Source organism: Macrobrachium rosenbergii, chromosome 16 (assembly GCF_040412425.1).
Source record: "Macrobrachium rosenbergii isolate ZJJX-2024 chromosome 16, ASM4041242v1, whole genome shotgun sequence".
In the NCBI taxonomy this organism is placed as follows: Eukaryota; Metazoa; Arthropoda; class Malacostraca; order Decapoda; family Palaemonidae; genus Macrobrachium; species Macrobrachium rosenbergii.
In genome coordinates, this window is record NC_089756.1 from 18907083 (window position 1) to 18922845 (window position 15763).

Here is a 15763-nt window from a genome sequence, read left to right on the forward strand (position 1 = left end):
TTATTAATACAAGCCAAGCTGCAACCCTAGTTGAAAAGGCATCTAGATAAAGAAGCAGAACGCTTACAAACCCAAGGGTCCTAACAGGAAGAATAGCCCAGTAAATAAAAACGGTTATTGAAAAAAAACAAAATAAACCAACTGAGAAAGAAATGTTAAAAAAACTAATAAGATAAACAACAGGAAATAAAATACAGAAATGCAAGACAAACAACAAATCTACAAAGTGAGACATGTCAGCCTGCTCAACGTAAGATACCAGCACGTGTTTCTCAAAAGTGAATTCACAATAAAAAAAAATTACACCTAGAATTTTGAATATGTTGCATGTAATTAATGACATACTCTTAATGAAATGATCCAGGTGGTAGAAATTCCTATGTTTAGACCTACTAGCAATCATACTTTGAATCTTTACAGCTAAACTTCATCCCCCCAAAATTTGCACTATCCACAGGCTAATTTTAAATAACCCCTGTTAACAGATTCAGTAATAAGTCTATGCTCAGGAAATGGGATCAGTGCAGACAATGCAACACCTGCATAAACAATAAGCTTGTTTTTAAGGCCAACCCACATTTCACATAAGTAACATTAAAGGTAAAAGACTTAAAGGTAAAGGACCACGGACACTTGATAGCCAGGTGGTCAAAGTCAATCTATCTTTCTAAACCAGGCTACAGCGCATATCTAGCTGGGGACAAGCCAGTTAATTATAATTCCCCTTGGGGATTACAGTTTATTCCTTGGGAATTAATTTCCATGGTATATACAGTATAATCAATATTAGGTAGTATTTGTGGCTTAATATTTATGGATACATATGTACACAGATACAAACTAAAATTTTCATTTTTCCAGGAAAGCTTAAATGTTACATTACATATACATGTACAAAAAACCCACAAAGATCAAGTCATTGTTTATGTTACCCAGAGGCAGCTCCCACAAATGCACAGGATGTACCCTTTCCTGTTTGGAGTCATGTTTTATCTGTGTTATGTCAAAATGTAGCATACTGATCTAACTTGACTTCGATAACATCCTGTCTTCGTTGGCATGCTACATTATGAAACTCCCAATGTAAACCCCTAAAAATTTACTTGGAAAATGTTTAAAAGATCTGCTTCATAGTCAAAGCACTTCATTAAGAAATGATACAAAAACTTTATGGAGAAATATGTAGCATACAACATATTTGACTGCCACAATGCATTATTGACAGAAAGTTGTATACCAATGTAACTGATATCTGATAGTCAATACCACATGTTGTATGAGATAATTAATAGAAGTAAATTTTTAGCTTGGTTTTTACATATGCAAAATGAGCTTTCCAAATGAGGCATGTACCGCACATACGGTCTAGAAACTTTAAATAGTCTGGCTAAAGGGTATCAGGCAGTCTCATCTTTCATTCAGTTTCATAGTTTTTATTCCACTTTTTAAGCAAGCCATTATATAATTTATAAAATCATTAACAAATGTAAAGTATTTTTCTGTTCCAGAGGTTAAGCACACATAATACAATTAACTACATATTTTTGAGAAAATGGTTCTCTTAGTAACAAACACTAACATATTTCAGTCTCTAAATTAAGTCACACCAACTGTATACAATACCTTCTTGTTCCACTTCATACATTCCCTTTACTACACTACATAATCATTATTTAATATCTGTACACTTTTCTAAAAAGTTTGCCAAAGGGTTAGTGATTTCCCTGACAATTCTCAAAAGAACAGAATATCAATGTGTGGCAAAGAAATGCACTAACACAACAACTTGCACAATCCCCGTCCCCATCAAAAAGTTACAATCCTCTCAGAAAATCTAATTTACTTGTTGCTAATCATGAGACCTACTTTTAGTAAAACCTTTTAGTAAAACCTTTGTAAAAATCAACATAACTCGGCCTTTTGTTGCTAACAGAAAGAAAAACCTAATGCCTATTTCTAAAAAGTAATTTAAACATACTGCACATAGAAAAAGAAATGTAAACACAGTAAACATGGCTTACCGGAAATAATAGGTGGAGAAAGAAATTGTACAAGAGGCCATGGTTCTGAGAAAAAGTAAGAAATTATGGCACAAGACTTTAAGAGCAACAAGACAGCCTTTCTCTCAAATTCTCAATAATCAAAATCATTACACAATCACAAAAATTATTCCACAATTTTATACAGTAGGGAACTAAGGGCAACTGGTGGGCCAATGTGTGATTTTGAACCTCAGTTGAATAAGGATTCTGATACTGTACTGCAAAATGAGAACACCACAATGAAATCTAGAGGGACAAGCACTTACAATAGTGTTATTTCTGTACTGAAATATAGAAAATTGAGAAAAAATCTGACAATCACAATTACCACAGTTGTGAAGTACAATCATCACCATGGGCAATTTTGTCTATAAGAATAACCACAATGCTGCCGATATAAATACATGACAGCAATGCTCTATCAATGATTGACTAATATATCTGAAGCATGTAGAATGTGATTATATCAATAGACATAGGAAACTTTATTAAAAATATACTTAGCTTTCTACCAGCATCAGAAGTCAGACTCATTAGTAGTATGACCCGTAAGCACTGCAAGTACTTCAATAGTAGAGTACAAACCTGGCTCAAGATCAGCTAATTATAGTTACGGTTTTATCTAAACTCAGCCTCATAGTCCACTGACTACAAAATTCTTATAATTCTACTAAAGCTACCAGCTAGTTTCCATTAGGAGCCTGCTAATAACTATAAGATCTTCATCAACTGCAATCAACATCATCTTAATTGCAAAGTCCACCAGCAGCAAACAACACTAAATTACTAGCAAGGCCCTCTATCAAGTCGTAAGTAAAGACTTAAAACACAGGAGGAGTGTCCTACTACTATGATGCCCTGTGCAGCAAAAACATGAAAGATCCAGGCTGGTGTTTCCATTTTTCATACAATGATCCTGCAATTTGTTTCAAACAATTACAAGATGTCTTCCTAAGCCAAATAAAAGACATTCACTTTAATATGGAACTTCCATTGCTTTTATGGCCCAACTATCATCCATTTCACAGAATGTCAGCTTCAACATTCTGCAGAGATGACAACGAAACACTGTCTAGCAAAGAAATTCTTTCATTCCCTCTTCTGTTCAACAATGAGTCATCTTAGCAGTATGTATTACAAATGATGTTGATGCTTAATAGGTTGAGGGGGCTATGCCACTTCTTTCGAAGTGTCTGGCCAACCCTGTGAAAGCTAAATAATGATATTAATAATATTAATAATAAATTATAGCTGTTTCCACAGCATTTAATTTATAGTCTTTTCTCTATTCTTCTTATTATCTTTTGTTCCTCAGCCTGTAGCTGGTAGACCAGGTTTCCCAAGGACATACAAAGATTTCTGTTTTCTTACGTTTATTTCCTCTGGCTTTTCAAAAATGCTCTGGCGTTTATTTTCAAAGAGTGAATGGAATGGCATGCAGGTTACAAGGGTATACATAACAAGCAGGAGTGGGGCGGTGGGTGTACAATTGCCAGGTCAATTATTCAGCTGTGTTTTGATTGGTCCGGAGTTGGTGACAAAGTCAGGCCCGGAGGCACTGAGACCTTCTGGGTCTAATCGCTATTGGAATTTGGGAGTGGCTGTTATCTGGGATTATAAGTTGTTCAGGTAGTCTGCCTTGTGTGTCCAGTGCTCTCTCTCTCTCTCTCTCTCTCTCTCTCTCTCTCTCTCTCTCTCTCTCTCTCTCTCTCTCTCTCTCTCTCGTCAGTGTCTGGCGTTGGTTGGTTTCTTAAATTTCTCTGTACGTTGGTAGGGAGAAATTTGGTTTCCTTCACCGTGTTGATGTTCAGCTTTTTTTCTAAAATATGTAGAGCTTCGAGAAGCCGTAGGCGTCAGCGGTCCGTTGCCTGGTCGATGATTTTGGTGTTCTTTACGAGATCTTCTCTTTCAGGCCTTCTTTGATGTTTTTGAGCGTAATGATTAAAAATAGCCCCTTCTTGGAGGTGACAGGAGAGACGCTTGGAGAGTTTGGTAGTAGTCATCCCGATATAAGAGTGGTAGCATCTTTCCACCGGGCATGTAAATTTGTAGATGACACTACTTCTCTTCAAAAATGTTTCTGGGGGCACAGGGTTGTTTTTAAGTAATTCAGTAACTGGCTTGTTTTCACATTTTTATAGTATATTATCAGGACAATTTTGTCATCTTCTGCAATAGGGGTTACATTTTTATTTATTATTTTTCCGATGGCCTTCTCACCTTCTGCATATTTTTGGTGCATGTAGTTCCTGTAATATAGTTATACGGACTTACTATGGTTGTTTCAGGTGTGCGTCATGCTTTTCCGGTGCCAGTTATTTATAGACTCAGGTTTGTTGTTCAACCATGTGATTAGAGTTGTTGTTGTTAATGAGTATTTGTGCTTATTTGTGATCTCTTCTGTAGTTCCTTTCCACGCCGAACAGTGTGAGAGGGCACGACAGACGAAGGTTCAACCACTGACTTTTTATACCTGTCCGGGCACTCACTGGACCCATTAAGGCATAGACCCGGGTTCATGGGTTTCTTGTGTACTGTGGTGGTATAACCCATCAGGATCTGCTGTACTCAAACATCCAGGAAGAGAAGGGCACCATCAACACTATGTTCACACATGAAACGGAGGACAGAACATTCTTCAAAAGTAGTCCTTAATTTTTCTAGGTCTTCTTCGTTATTCACTCTCACAAAGTTGTCGTCTATATACCTGTAGTATTGAGGAGGGCAGGGGATCTTACTGAAGACCCTCTCCTCTACAATGCTCATGTAGAAATTGGCAAACAGGACCCCTAAAGGGGATCCCATATATCCTGGATTAAAGTCACCCTGGGCAAGGGGGAGCCTGGGGGCATTCCTTGCAGCATGGATCATCTCAACTGTCCTGTTGATGTCTCGTCGGATGTCTTTGATGGGGTTCTTGTTGATTTTTTTGAATTTGGAGTGCTCAGCCAGTATTTGGTCCAGTTTCTCGTGATATTCAGAGGTCTGGATGAGCACTAGGGCAGCAGCTTTGTCTGCTCTTCTTACCGTGATTTCTTGGTTTTTTCTCAAGTTTTTGACTAATTCTTTCATTTCCCGGGTGAGGATAGAGCTTCTGTATGGGGCACCTCGGTTGGTAAGGGGAATTGCTCAACCTGACCCTACCTTGGTCCTCGAGAGACTGGTTAGAGTCAAGGAGGACTTCAACCTCCAGGCTCTTTGCGTGTGGGTTTAGCTTTTTAATCACATGAGTGTTAAGCCCAAGACTAAGGAGGTCTTCTTCTTCGGGCGTCAGTTTATATTCATTTTTTTGTTGGGGGATCTTCAAATTCCCATTAAGCCTCACAAGTTTCTTAAATATGACCCTTTCTCTCTCGTAGTAATCCTTCTGCGCCAGGTGCCGGAGGACAGCATCAATGTCTAGACAGGGGGGTTCCTCAGGAAGCTGTCTGTCTCTGTGTTTGTAGTGTGTCTAGTTCTTTCTTTTTTTTTTTCTCTTCCAGCTGGCAAGGTGTGGTGTTGTCTTCTCGCATCGCGGCTGGGTCATGGAGCCATAAGCGGGTATAATTAGGGAGGGAGCCAAGGTCTCAACGCCTCCGGGCCCGACTTCGTCACCAACCGACCAACCAAAACGCAGCTGAATAACCGACCTGGCAATTGTACACCCACCGCCCCACCCCAACTTGCTATATATACCCTTGTACCTGCATGCCATTCCATTCACTCTTTGAAAATACACGCCAGAGCGCATTTGAAACATCAGAGGAAATAAACGTAAGAAAACTGAAATCTTTGCATGTCCTTGGGAAACCTGATCTACCAGCTACCGGCTGAGGAAAATAGATAAGAAGAATAGGGAAAACTGTATAAATTAAATGCCGTGGAAACAGCTATAATTTCTAATTCAACTGCCCTCAGAGAAGGTCTCCTCCCTAATAATAATAATAATAAATAATAATAAATAATAATAATAACAATAATAATTAAATAATAATAATAATAATAATAATAATAATAATAATAATAATAATAATAATGGGTTAAATAGCAAAACCCAGCAACGACAGAAAGAAATGAAAGATTAAACGACAACGACGTACATGGAACCTCTGGCAACAGAGGAGGTTCATCCGGCAGCCAGGTATACAGCCCAATGAACAGGGAGGACGGTCAGGTACTTGGAGGTCGTCATCCAGCAACTGACCACCACAACAGCAGTAACCAGCAACCAGAGACTGGAGCTAAAAAAGCAAACCAGAATAAGAAGAAATGGACAAGAGAAGAAAATAAGGAAATATGGAGATGCTACATCAGAAGCAATCCGACAGAAAGAGGATATAAAAGATTGGTCAACATCTGGAATGAGAGAAATAACATCCCTTAGACAGAAAAGAGGCTGGCAGACCAAGTAAGAAACAGAGAGAAAGAACTGGCTCTCCACAACAGAAAGAGAGGAACTGGAGAGAGAAATAACACCCAGCAACGAAGGACAAGAAGATGAACTGAGACGATACCACGGAAGATGACAGGAATGATGAACTACCAAACAATGGCACACGAGGAAATACCGAACATGTAACAGAGAGGTCGGAATGGGTGGAAAAGATCAGACAATGGATGAAGCCAGATACAAAAAGAACAAAGATCCCCTCCATGAAAGCCTACAACACAAAGAAATTAGGGAAAAAACAATTTAATAAATGATGAGACTAATACAAACTACTAGTATCACAGAAACAAATAACCTGGCATATGCAGGAGCAAGACTAGTAGTAGAACTCATGGGGATACAAACACCAACACCACCATCACAACCAACCCAACAGACCCCATATCAGCAACCACCTTGGAAAAGGTGCCTGGAAAAACAAATCATGGCGATGAATCTGACTTGAGTAAACTGAAAGAGATGGCAGAAAAGAGGCTAAGAAGCAAGAAAACAAGAGAGGAACTGAACAAGAAATACGAAGTACAGAGGGGACTAAACAACACAATAGAAGATATAAAACAGAGGCTTAAAGTCAAAGCACTCAAAATCCAACAGTACATGAACAGGAATAAAGGATACCAACAGAATAAACTCTACGAAACCAACCAGAAAAGACTATACAGCCAATTAAGAGGGGAAGACAACCACCAGGAAATTCATGAAACCGAGCCAAGTACGAGACTCTGGGAAAACATATGGAGCAATCCAGTATTGCACAACAAACATGCAACATGGCTCCAGGAGGTCAAGGCAAAAGAAATAGGAAGAAATGGGGAGAATAAAACAAAGATTTGCCAAAATCACTACCGACACAGTCAGACACCAACTAAAGAAAATGCCCAGCTGGAAAGCCCCAGGTCCTGATGAAGTCCATGGATACTAGCTCAAAAACTTCAAGGTTCTACACCCACGAATAGCAGAACAACTCCAGCATTGTATCACAAACCACCATGCACCCAAATGGATGACCTCAGGGAGAACATCCTTAGTACAGAAAGACAAAATCAAGGGAAATATAGCAAGTAACTACAGGCCTACCACCTGCCTACCAATAATGTGGAAGTCACTAACAGGTATCATCAGTGAAAGGCTATACAACTACCTAGAGGATACAAACACCATCCCCCACCAACAAAAAGACAGCAGAAGGAAGTGTAGGGGCACAGCAGACCAGCTCCTGATAGACAAAATGGTAATGAAGAATAGTAAGAGAAGAACCAACCTAAGCATGGCATGGATTGACTACAAGAAAGCCTCCGACATGATACTGCACACATGCCTAATAGAATGCTTGAAAATATATGGGACAGACAAAATTACCATCAGCTTCCTAAAAAATACAACGTGCAATTGGATCACAGTACTTACAAGCTCTGGGATAAGACTAGCAGAGGTTAACATTAGGAGAGGGATCTTTCAAGGCGACTCACAGTCCCCACTACTCTTCATAGTAGCCATGATTCCCATGACAAAGATACTGCAGAAGATGGATGCTGGGTACCAGCTCACGAAAGGAGGCAACAGAATTAACCATCTGATGTTCATGGACGACATCAAGCTGAACGGTAAGAGCATCAAGTAAACAGATACCCTAATGCATACTGTAAAGCTACCAGATGGGAATAGCATCAAACACAGAGACAGGATACAAATACCTGTGAATAATAGGAGAGGATATAAAATACCAAGTGATGAAGGAAACAATCAGGAAAGATATATGCAGTGACTTAAGGTGATACTCAAGTCAAAACTCAAAGCTGGAAACATGACAAAAGCCATAAACACATGGCAGTACCAGCAATCAGATACAGCTGAACTCCACAGCATAGACCAGAAAACTAGGAAACATGACAATACATAAAGCACTATACCAAAGAGGAAATACAGACTATACATAACATGAAAGAAAGGAGGGAGGGGTCTACTAAGCATAGAGGACTGCATCAACATCGAGAGCAGAGCACTGGGGCAATATCTGAAAACCAGTGAAGACGAGTGGCTAAGAAGTGCATGGGATGAAGGACTGATAAAAGCAGATGAAGACCCAGAAATATACAAACACAGGAGAATGAAACACAGAACAGAGGAATGGCACAGCAAACCAATGCATAGACAGTACATGAGACAGACTAAAGAACTGGTCAGCAATGAAACATAGCAATAGCTACAGAGGGGAGAACTCAAGAAGGAAAAACAGAAGGAATGCTAACAGCAACACAAGATCAGGCCCTACGAACAAGATATGTCCAAAGCACAATAGATGGAAACAGCATCTCACCCATATGCAGGAAGTGCAACATGAAAGACGAAACCATAAACCACATAGCAAGCAAATGTCCAGTGCTTGCACAGAACCAGTACAAAGAGAGGCATGATTCAGTAGCAAAAGCCCTCCACTGGAGCCTGTACAAGACACATTCATCAGCTTGCAGTAACAAGTGGTATGAACATCAACTTGAGGGAGCGACAGAAAATGATCAGGCAAAGATCCACTGGCACTATGGTATCAGAACAGACAGGGTGATACATGCCAATAGACCAGACCTGATGCTGATTGACAAAATGAAGAAGAAAGTATCACTCATTTGTGTCGCAATACCATGGAACACCACAGTAGATGAGAAAGAACAAGAAAAAATTGATAAGTATCAAGACTTGAAAATAGAAATAAGAAGGATATGCCAGTGGAAATTGTACCCATAATCATAGGAACACTAGGCATGATCCCAAGATCGCTGAAAAGGAACCTGGAAAAACTAGAAGCTGAAGTAGCTCCAGGACTCATGCAGAAGAGTGTGCAGTTATAAACAGCACACATAGTGAGAAAAGTGATGGACTCCAAAGGAGGCAGGATGCAACCCAGAACCCCACACTATAAAAGCCACCCAGTCCAATAGGATGACTGTGATAGACAAAAAAAAAATAAATAAAAAAATTTAAATAATAATAATATTTGCATATTATTATTATTATTTCAGTGCCCTACCCTTCACGCAAATTTTTTGTGTAAATATTTTTATTGTTTTCTCATTTTAAATGGATTTTGCCACACTTCATCCTTAACTGTTTGTCTCTTCATATGCAGGCATTTTATACCAAAGTAGGGTTAAAAAATCAATGGTTTTTCTTAACTTGTTACAAGTGAATAATGATGGAATGGGGAGAAAGAGCGAATAAAAAAGTGTTAGCAACAACAGTCAAATAATGTTTTGTTTCTGCACTTCATACAAAGTACTTGCCACAACCATAACATCCCCTCATAATTTTACTTGTACTTTATGTAAACAATGAACATGTTTAAAAGGAAAGATCATAGTGTACAGTGTACTGTGCAAAACACAATCCATAATCCCTACAGGCATTACTTCAGAAACTTTACCCACCCAATGCTAGCATGTGTATGGATGCTGGTTCTAATTCGGTTAATGGAACTTCACTTCTGTAATGAAATAAAGCTTATGGAATATAATAAAACACAATATCTTTTAGCAATGTTTTATACCATTATTGCCATTAATGGGGACAGATATAACCTATTAAGAGTTCTAAAAGGTGACTGACTCTCAGACAGAGCAGTACTCCAATAATGCTGAAACTAAAGATTCTAAAGATTTGAAGTATGCAATACTAATGCCTTTATCTCTGTAGAGATTAAAAATCTGAACAAACAGTGGAAAGTAGATTTATTATTCCAAGAAAAGCCTTGAAATCTAGGGTAATACCACAAATCGTAATATACAAGTATTCAAAATTATCAAGTACATTGTACCTATACAAAGTTAATCATGTTTCTTATCAGAAAATATTTTCTACAAATAAGGGGCTTACACAAGTTTTCTAACATCAACTTTCCACCTACCTTGAATATCATCTGATGAAGACTGGCATTAATTGTTGCACTCCATACTCAAAACAGTCCTGCTAAGCTTGGTCAAAGGACTCATCCCTTTCTTTTTACGTATAACAGGAAAAAACAACAGATCACTACTTTGTCATGGTTACCTAGGGCTCTCTTTAACAGTTCTCCATTGTTGGCAAACAAGGAAGGAATAGTAATTTAATCAGACTACCAAGCCCAAAAACTAAACTCTGGCTAGAGAGGAATAGTAGATGAATAGTGGATGGATGGTTTTACCTTGTTCTACTTACCATGAAACCAAGCATACTTCCTGCATTTTTTCTACAATTATAAAATATCTACGAATCCCTTGACTCAAAGCAACTTAGTAAAATTCTGACAATTCAACAGAGAGTAATTTCATCTCCATACGTTGAACTTCAGTTTAACACGGTTTGCTTACCAACATGAATCACCTAAGAAAGGCAGTTCACAGCCACAGAACCATGGTCAGAGGTACCAATCACCTCACAAACTTGGGTATCAATTATGGCAGAAACATCCATTATAGCTAAATCCAATATATTACCTAAATCACGAGTAGTCCCCTTCGTCAGATACAGAAAGCTCATAAAGCAGGACCCAAGCCCAGTCTCGACGCACATCATTAGAGTCCCCAGCAATAACAATGATACTTTAGGATCAAAGGATATTGTCAAGCTCATATTTCTTTGAGACCAATCACACAATCATTAAAATAGTGTACATTAAAATTTAAAACAAAAAACTTTGAAAAAGAACTTCAGGAAGGAGTTTTAAAAGCTAACTTAACTAGGTCCGAACTACAATTCTTAGCTCTTGTAAGGTTGGCAGTTGAAGGCAAAGTTAAACAATTTTTATCCAAATATATAAACATGGAAATGGAAATATTAAAGGTGAAAAAAGCAATAATGGGAGGTGAAGCAATATTTTATAAATCTACTGAATGAGGACAGTCAATAAGAACCTGGATGTTGCTGATAAGTCAGGTGCCCAATGGAGAAAATGACAAAAAAACTCACCATAAAATCAAGATTAATAACTACAGGACATACCTGGCTCCCCTGTATACACAGGTAACAGGTTCTAAGACCCGACCTTGAAACCCCGAAACTGTGCATTATTGCAAACGCCTTAAGTAAAAGAGTACATCGCTACTGCACAGTGCAAACACTACAGTGCATTAGCCTGGACTGGAAGTGATGATTTAGCATAATTTTTATTGCTTTTCATTTTTTGCAACGCATAGGGGAAGTCCTTGGTGCACTATCAAATACACTCTCTCTCTCTCTCTCTTTGTGATAGCCTAATATTTACAGTAGTGACATGGAAATGTAGCATCCCTGACACTTGTTTTGATTATGTTTTACTTGTCAACCATTTACGAGTGATTATGTAGCTTTATAATTTTCATTGTTTTTCATCACTTTTGCACTGAAAATTATTAAAAAACACCAAAATACAAAAAAAAAATGAGAAATGACAAGGGAGAGAGGGAAGATAGGCATGTGTGTGTTATAGGTATATAGGGGACCTGTAACACAGTATTGTAATGCTTCTCTCTCTCTCTCTCTCTCTCTCTCTCTCACAGGATAGTTTAATATATAGTAGTGAAATGGAAATGCTGTAGCACTGTCTGACACTTTGAACATGTTTCCAGGTGTTATGGTACATGCAATTTGAATTTCCTCTAGAATTTAAGTCAGCCTGAGAAGGCGTCAGTGATTAGCTGACTAGAATATATAATAAATTATAAGCAGAACCCTGAGAAAAGGATTAAGAGTAATACAACAAAAATATGAAAGGAAAAAGGAATGCACTACAGTATGAAAGCATAGAGAAAGAAGATTGCTGGAGCATAAACTGACATCTGGTCCAGGTTGCCAACAACCTGGACAAGATATCATTTTGGACTGCAAGAATATGAAAGAGGCAAGTGGAGAGAATTCACTACACATTTATAGTTTTACAGTGTGAATTGGGACTCAAAATCTTCACAAGACTCGAAAGTCAAATTCTTATCTTTCATGGTTGATGTTACCTTCACCTTGTTCCTGTATACACTTTCCAGTTACCATTTATATACTGTACATATAAAAGAGTGAAAAACAAAAAAATATTTACAAAAGTAATGGTACTTACCAATTGATGAACGAACTCTTGCCAGCGGAGTGATTTCCCATCAGCATAACATTAATTTTCTTACGTGGTGGTAACAACTTCAAACCCAAACTTTCTCCAACAGCAACTAAGCCTGAAAATATGAAAAAAAAATCAGTATATCAGAAGACTATATACTAGTCTTAAATTTCATATTATTGTCACCCATACAAAATTTGCATCAATTTATACAGCTCCATAATTTAGGAATGTTACTGTGTAATCACTCCATTAATGCCACAAGATTTTGCAATCTAAAACCAGAAGTACACTTCCACAAAATTGCCTAATTTTAAATATATAAAAATTACAAATTACTCTGATATTACTGGGCACACATCAACCCATTTCTGAGTGACATATATACATATTAGCAAAATTATTTCAGGACAGCAAGGGCTCATCAGTCAGCATATAAAGGGGACCCCTACATACACCAAATTATTTCAACAAGTAATGTTATAAATGTCAAAGTACAATAATATAAGACAATTACAGCTTTCCAAGTCTCTGAATTATAGTACTGTCAAAGACACACCACAAAGGAAAAGGAAAACGGTTCAAAGTGGCTACCATTCTGAGGGAAAACAAGAATTTTTAACTGTGGCCTAAAAACTACTCAGCAATTTCTTAATTTCTTATTTTCTTTATTATATATTCTCATCTTATTTTCTTTATTATATATATTCTCAGGACTTCATCAACCATAGAAGCAGGTTCAGTCAAACCAACCTGAAAGATCTAACAAGGAGAAAAAAATCCCACTGTGCATGCCCAGTCCCCTTGCCTAAGCCTTCTGCAATTCTTTCATCTCAAAAACTTATAGGTTCATCTCTGATCACAAGTCCTCATTTGCAAGATATTCCCTTGCCAAATGGCCTGGCCACTGATGTTCCTGTAAGACCTCCCCTACCTATAAGAATCCTAAAACCCTGTCAAGAGGCATCTATTTCTGGGCTTTACAGAGTTAACTCATCCATAACTAATTCATGAATGGGGTATATCCCTTCCAAAAAATACATGGTTGTACTTGACATCATATCCTTAGCAACTGAAGTCTCTACGCTTTCATACAATGGACAAACTTGGCATTACAGTATTCATGTACATATTCTGAAATCAGTCAGAATCTCCCCTTTCAATAAAGTTGGTCTTCTCAAGCTGGAACTAATTTATAACCCAGGACAAAAGGGGACCCAGATGAGATTCCCCACTAAAAGATGCATGGCCTGTTCAGAGTACAAAACAAAGTTAAGGCACCAATAAAAAGTGTAGGTTTCTATTCTGTTTGTCTCGTCTGCGTCTATCATAAAAACTCAGAGTACCTACATTTTTTCTTGCATGACACAATCTACATTTCATCAACTTTTCAACATAGAAAAATTAATTTGGTATAATTCATAAAAGTATTTTTTGAGGCATAAATTTCAACTAAAATCATGTTAAAAGCAAAACAATTCTATAACAAGAGATAATTAAAACTTGGAACCCTTTTCTCCCAAAATGTTTCATAATTAGTTTCAAATGCTAAATAGAGTAGAAACCTTACTCAACAAAAAAAGTTGAATTTTGTTTATAATAAATTTATTTCCTCTTACCTCATCACTCATTTAGACTACATTTGTGGTCTTTGAATGTCACCAGACACTGCAAGCCTTGTTCAAAGAATAAAGGAATAGCAGCAGTACCAACTGTACCAAGTGCAATCTGAAGCATTCAAGTCATCTTCATCCACCAGTACAGTATCACCATTACTAAGTCTACAATACTACATTTTACACCTTTGACTATCCAGTTTGCTTTCCTTGCAGTCTGGATTGTCTTTCCATACTTACTCTATAATAATACATTTTGCCCTATTGCAATCATTTTTTTTCTTTTTCCAGCACAATACTTCATTTTTGGATTCAGTCCATGAAAAGTTCTGTTTTTCAACTGTTGGATAAGTTTTTCTTTTTTTTGGTCTCCTGCATAACTGCAAGTATTGTAATTATATTTATTACTAATTCCTCTGCTGTGCATTTAGCTAGTGCATGGCATTTGCTATGCGTTTCACTTTGGTTCCTAGTTACTAAATTTTACTGATAATTTTTAGATTTTGGATTCTCTCTCAAGCTGTGTCCATGACTTATCTTACAAAGAGTTGAACTTATTATGGCTGATGGTATCAGCGGCCTTCCCTGCATTGTCGGGCTTTATTCTTTATTATATTTTCTTGGTATTTAAGACTATTTTTCAAGCAATACATATTGAGTGTTGCTTTCAAATGATTATTGATGGTTTCCTTAATAACTAACGAGGCTTTTGGCTAGTTTTGTTTCATGTTTGTTACGTTATACTAACTTCTGCTTTTGGATGTCAATTCTTTTTCTTGATAACTCCATAGTAATTAACTTTGACAAACTTTCTGTGATAGCATTACCAATCAGTACAGTACTTGTATTGTGTATCAATTTATTGCTTTTGTACATCCAGTTATGTGCATTATGGTACTGGTTTTTTAGTTTACTGTGGTTTAATTTAACCATTTTATATGCCTCAGAGAACTTTTAGTTGATCACGCCACCTGTGCTACGTCTTTTTCAAGCATGAATGTGGATCCTCATCTACCATGCAAAGTATACCACAGGCAGACACGTACTCCCAATGTGATTACCCAAGCAGTGTACATGATTTTTGAAAGGAGGACTTAAAAGATGAGGATCCAAGAGTGTTACAGCACACTTACTGGCTGTCTACAAAATGAATCTTCTGTTGCATTGTATAAGTTAGTCAACCAAACCAGGTGTTGATTCTTCCTCCACTGAGACACTATCCCAACTAAGCCACTGACGCACCCAGCATTCCTGCACACCTGCTAATGTGCCTGCTTGTGTCAGTGGCATTTCTGGTATTTTTACTATGGATGTAGATGCTGCCTATATTTCCAGCATGAAGGACTGTTCATGTCTATGAAGGTCACCTTTAGACGTGATCTTGTCCCAGGTCAGGATAGTAACCAGAACCAGGACAATGATCATGCTAGCAACCATAGAAATAACCACAAAATTACCTGGTGGTCAAAAAAGACTAATGGGAATAACAGATCTATGGTCTGATTTCCATTCAACCTTACAGCTGTCTAGCTCTGGGGGTTAGCAGTACCTAATTGCTGCTCCCTCCAACTTCAGGACCCCTTCTGACAATTACCACTTGGTTCTAGAATGGAACTTCGAA

The 15763-nt window shown here is 37.7% G+C and overlaps 1 protein-coding gene across 6 annotated transcripts in view; it reads right to left on the bottom strand.

Annotated features, from left to right (window-relative positions):
* The window catches only part of LOC136847145 (uncharacterized), a 70883-nt gene that overhangs the window by 35481 nt on the left and 19639 nt on the right, over positions 1 to 15763 (bottom strand). For all 6 annotated transcript variants that reach the window (XM_067118531.1, XM_067118532.1, XM_067118533.1 and 3 more), the window contains one exon: positions 12530 to 12641. In XM_067118531.1, coding sequence (XP_066974632.1) covers positions 12530 to 12641 — 112 coding nt within the window. The remainder of the gene's footprint in view (positions 1 to 12529; positions 12642 to 15763) is intronic.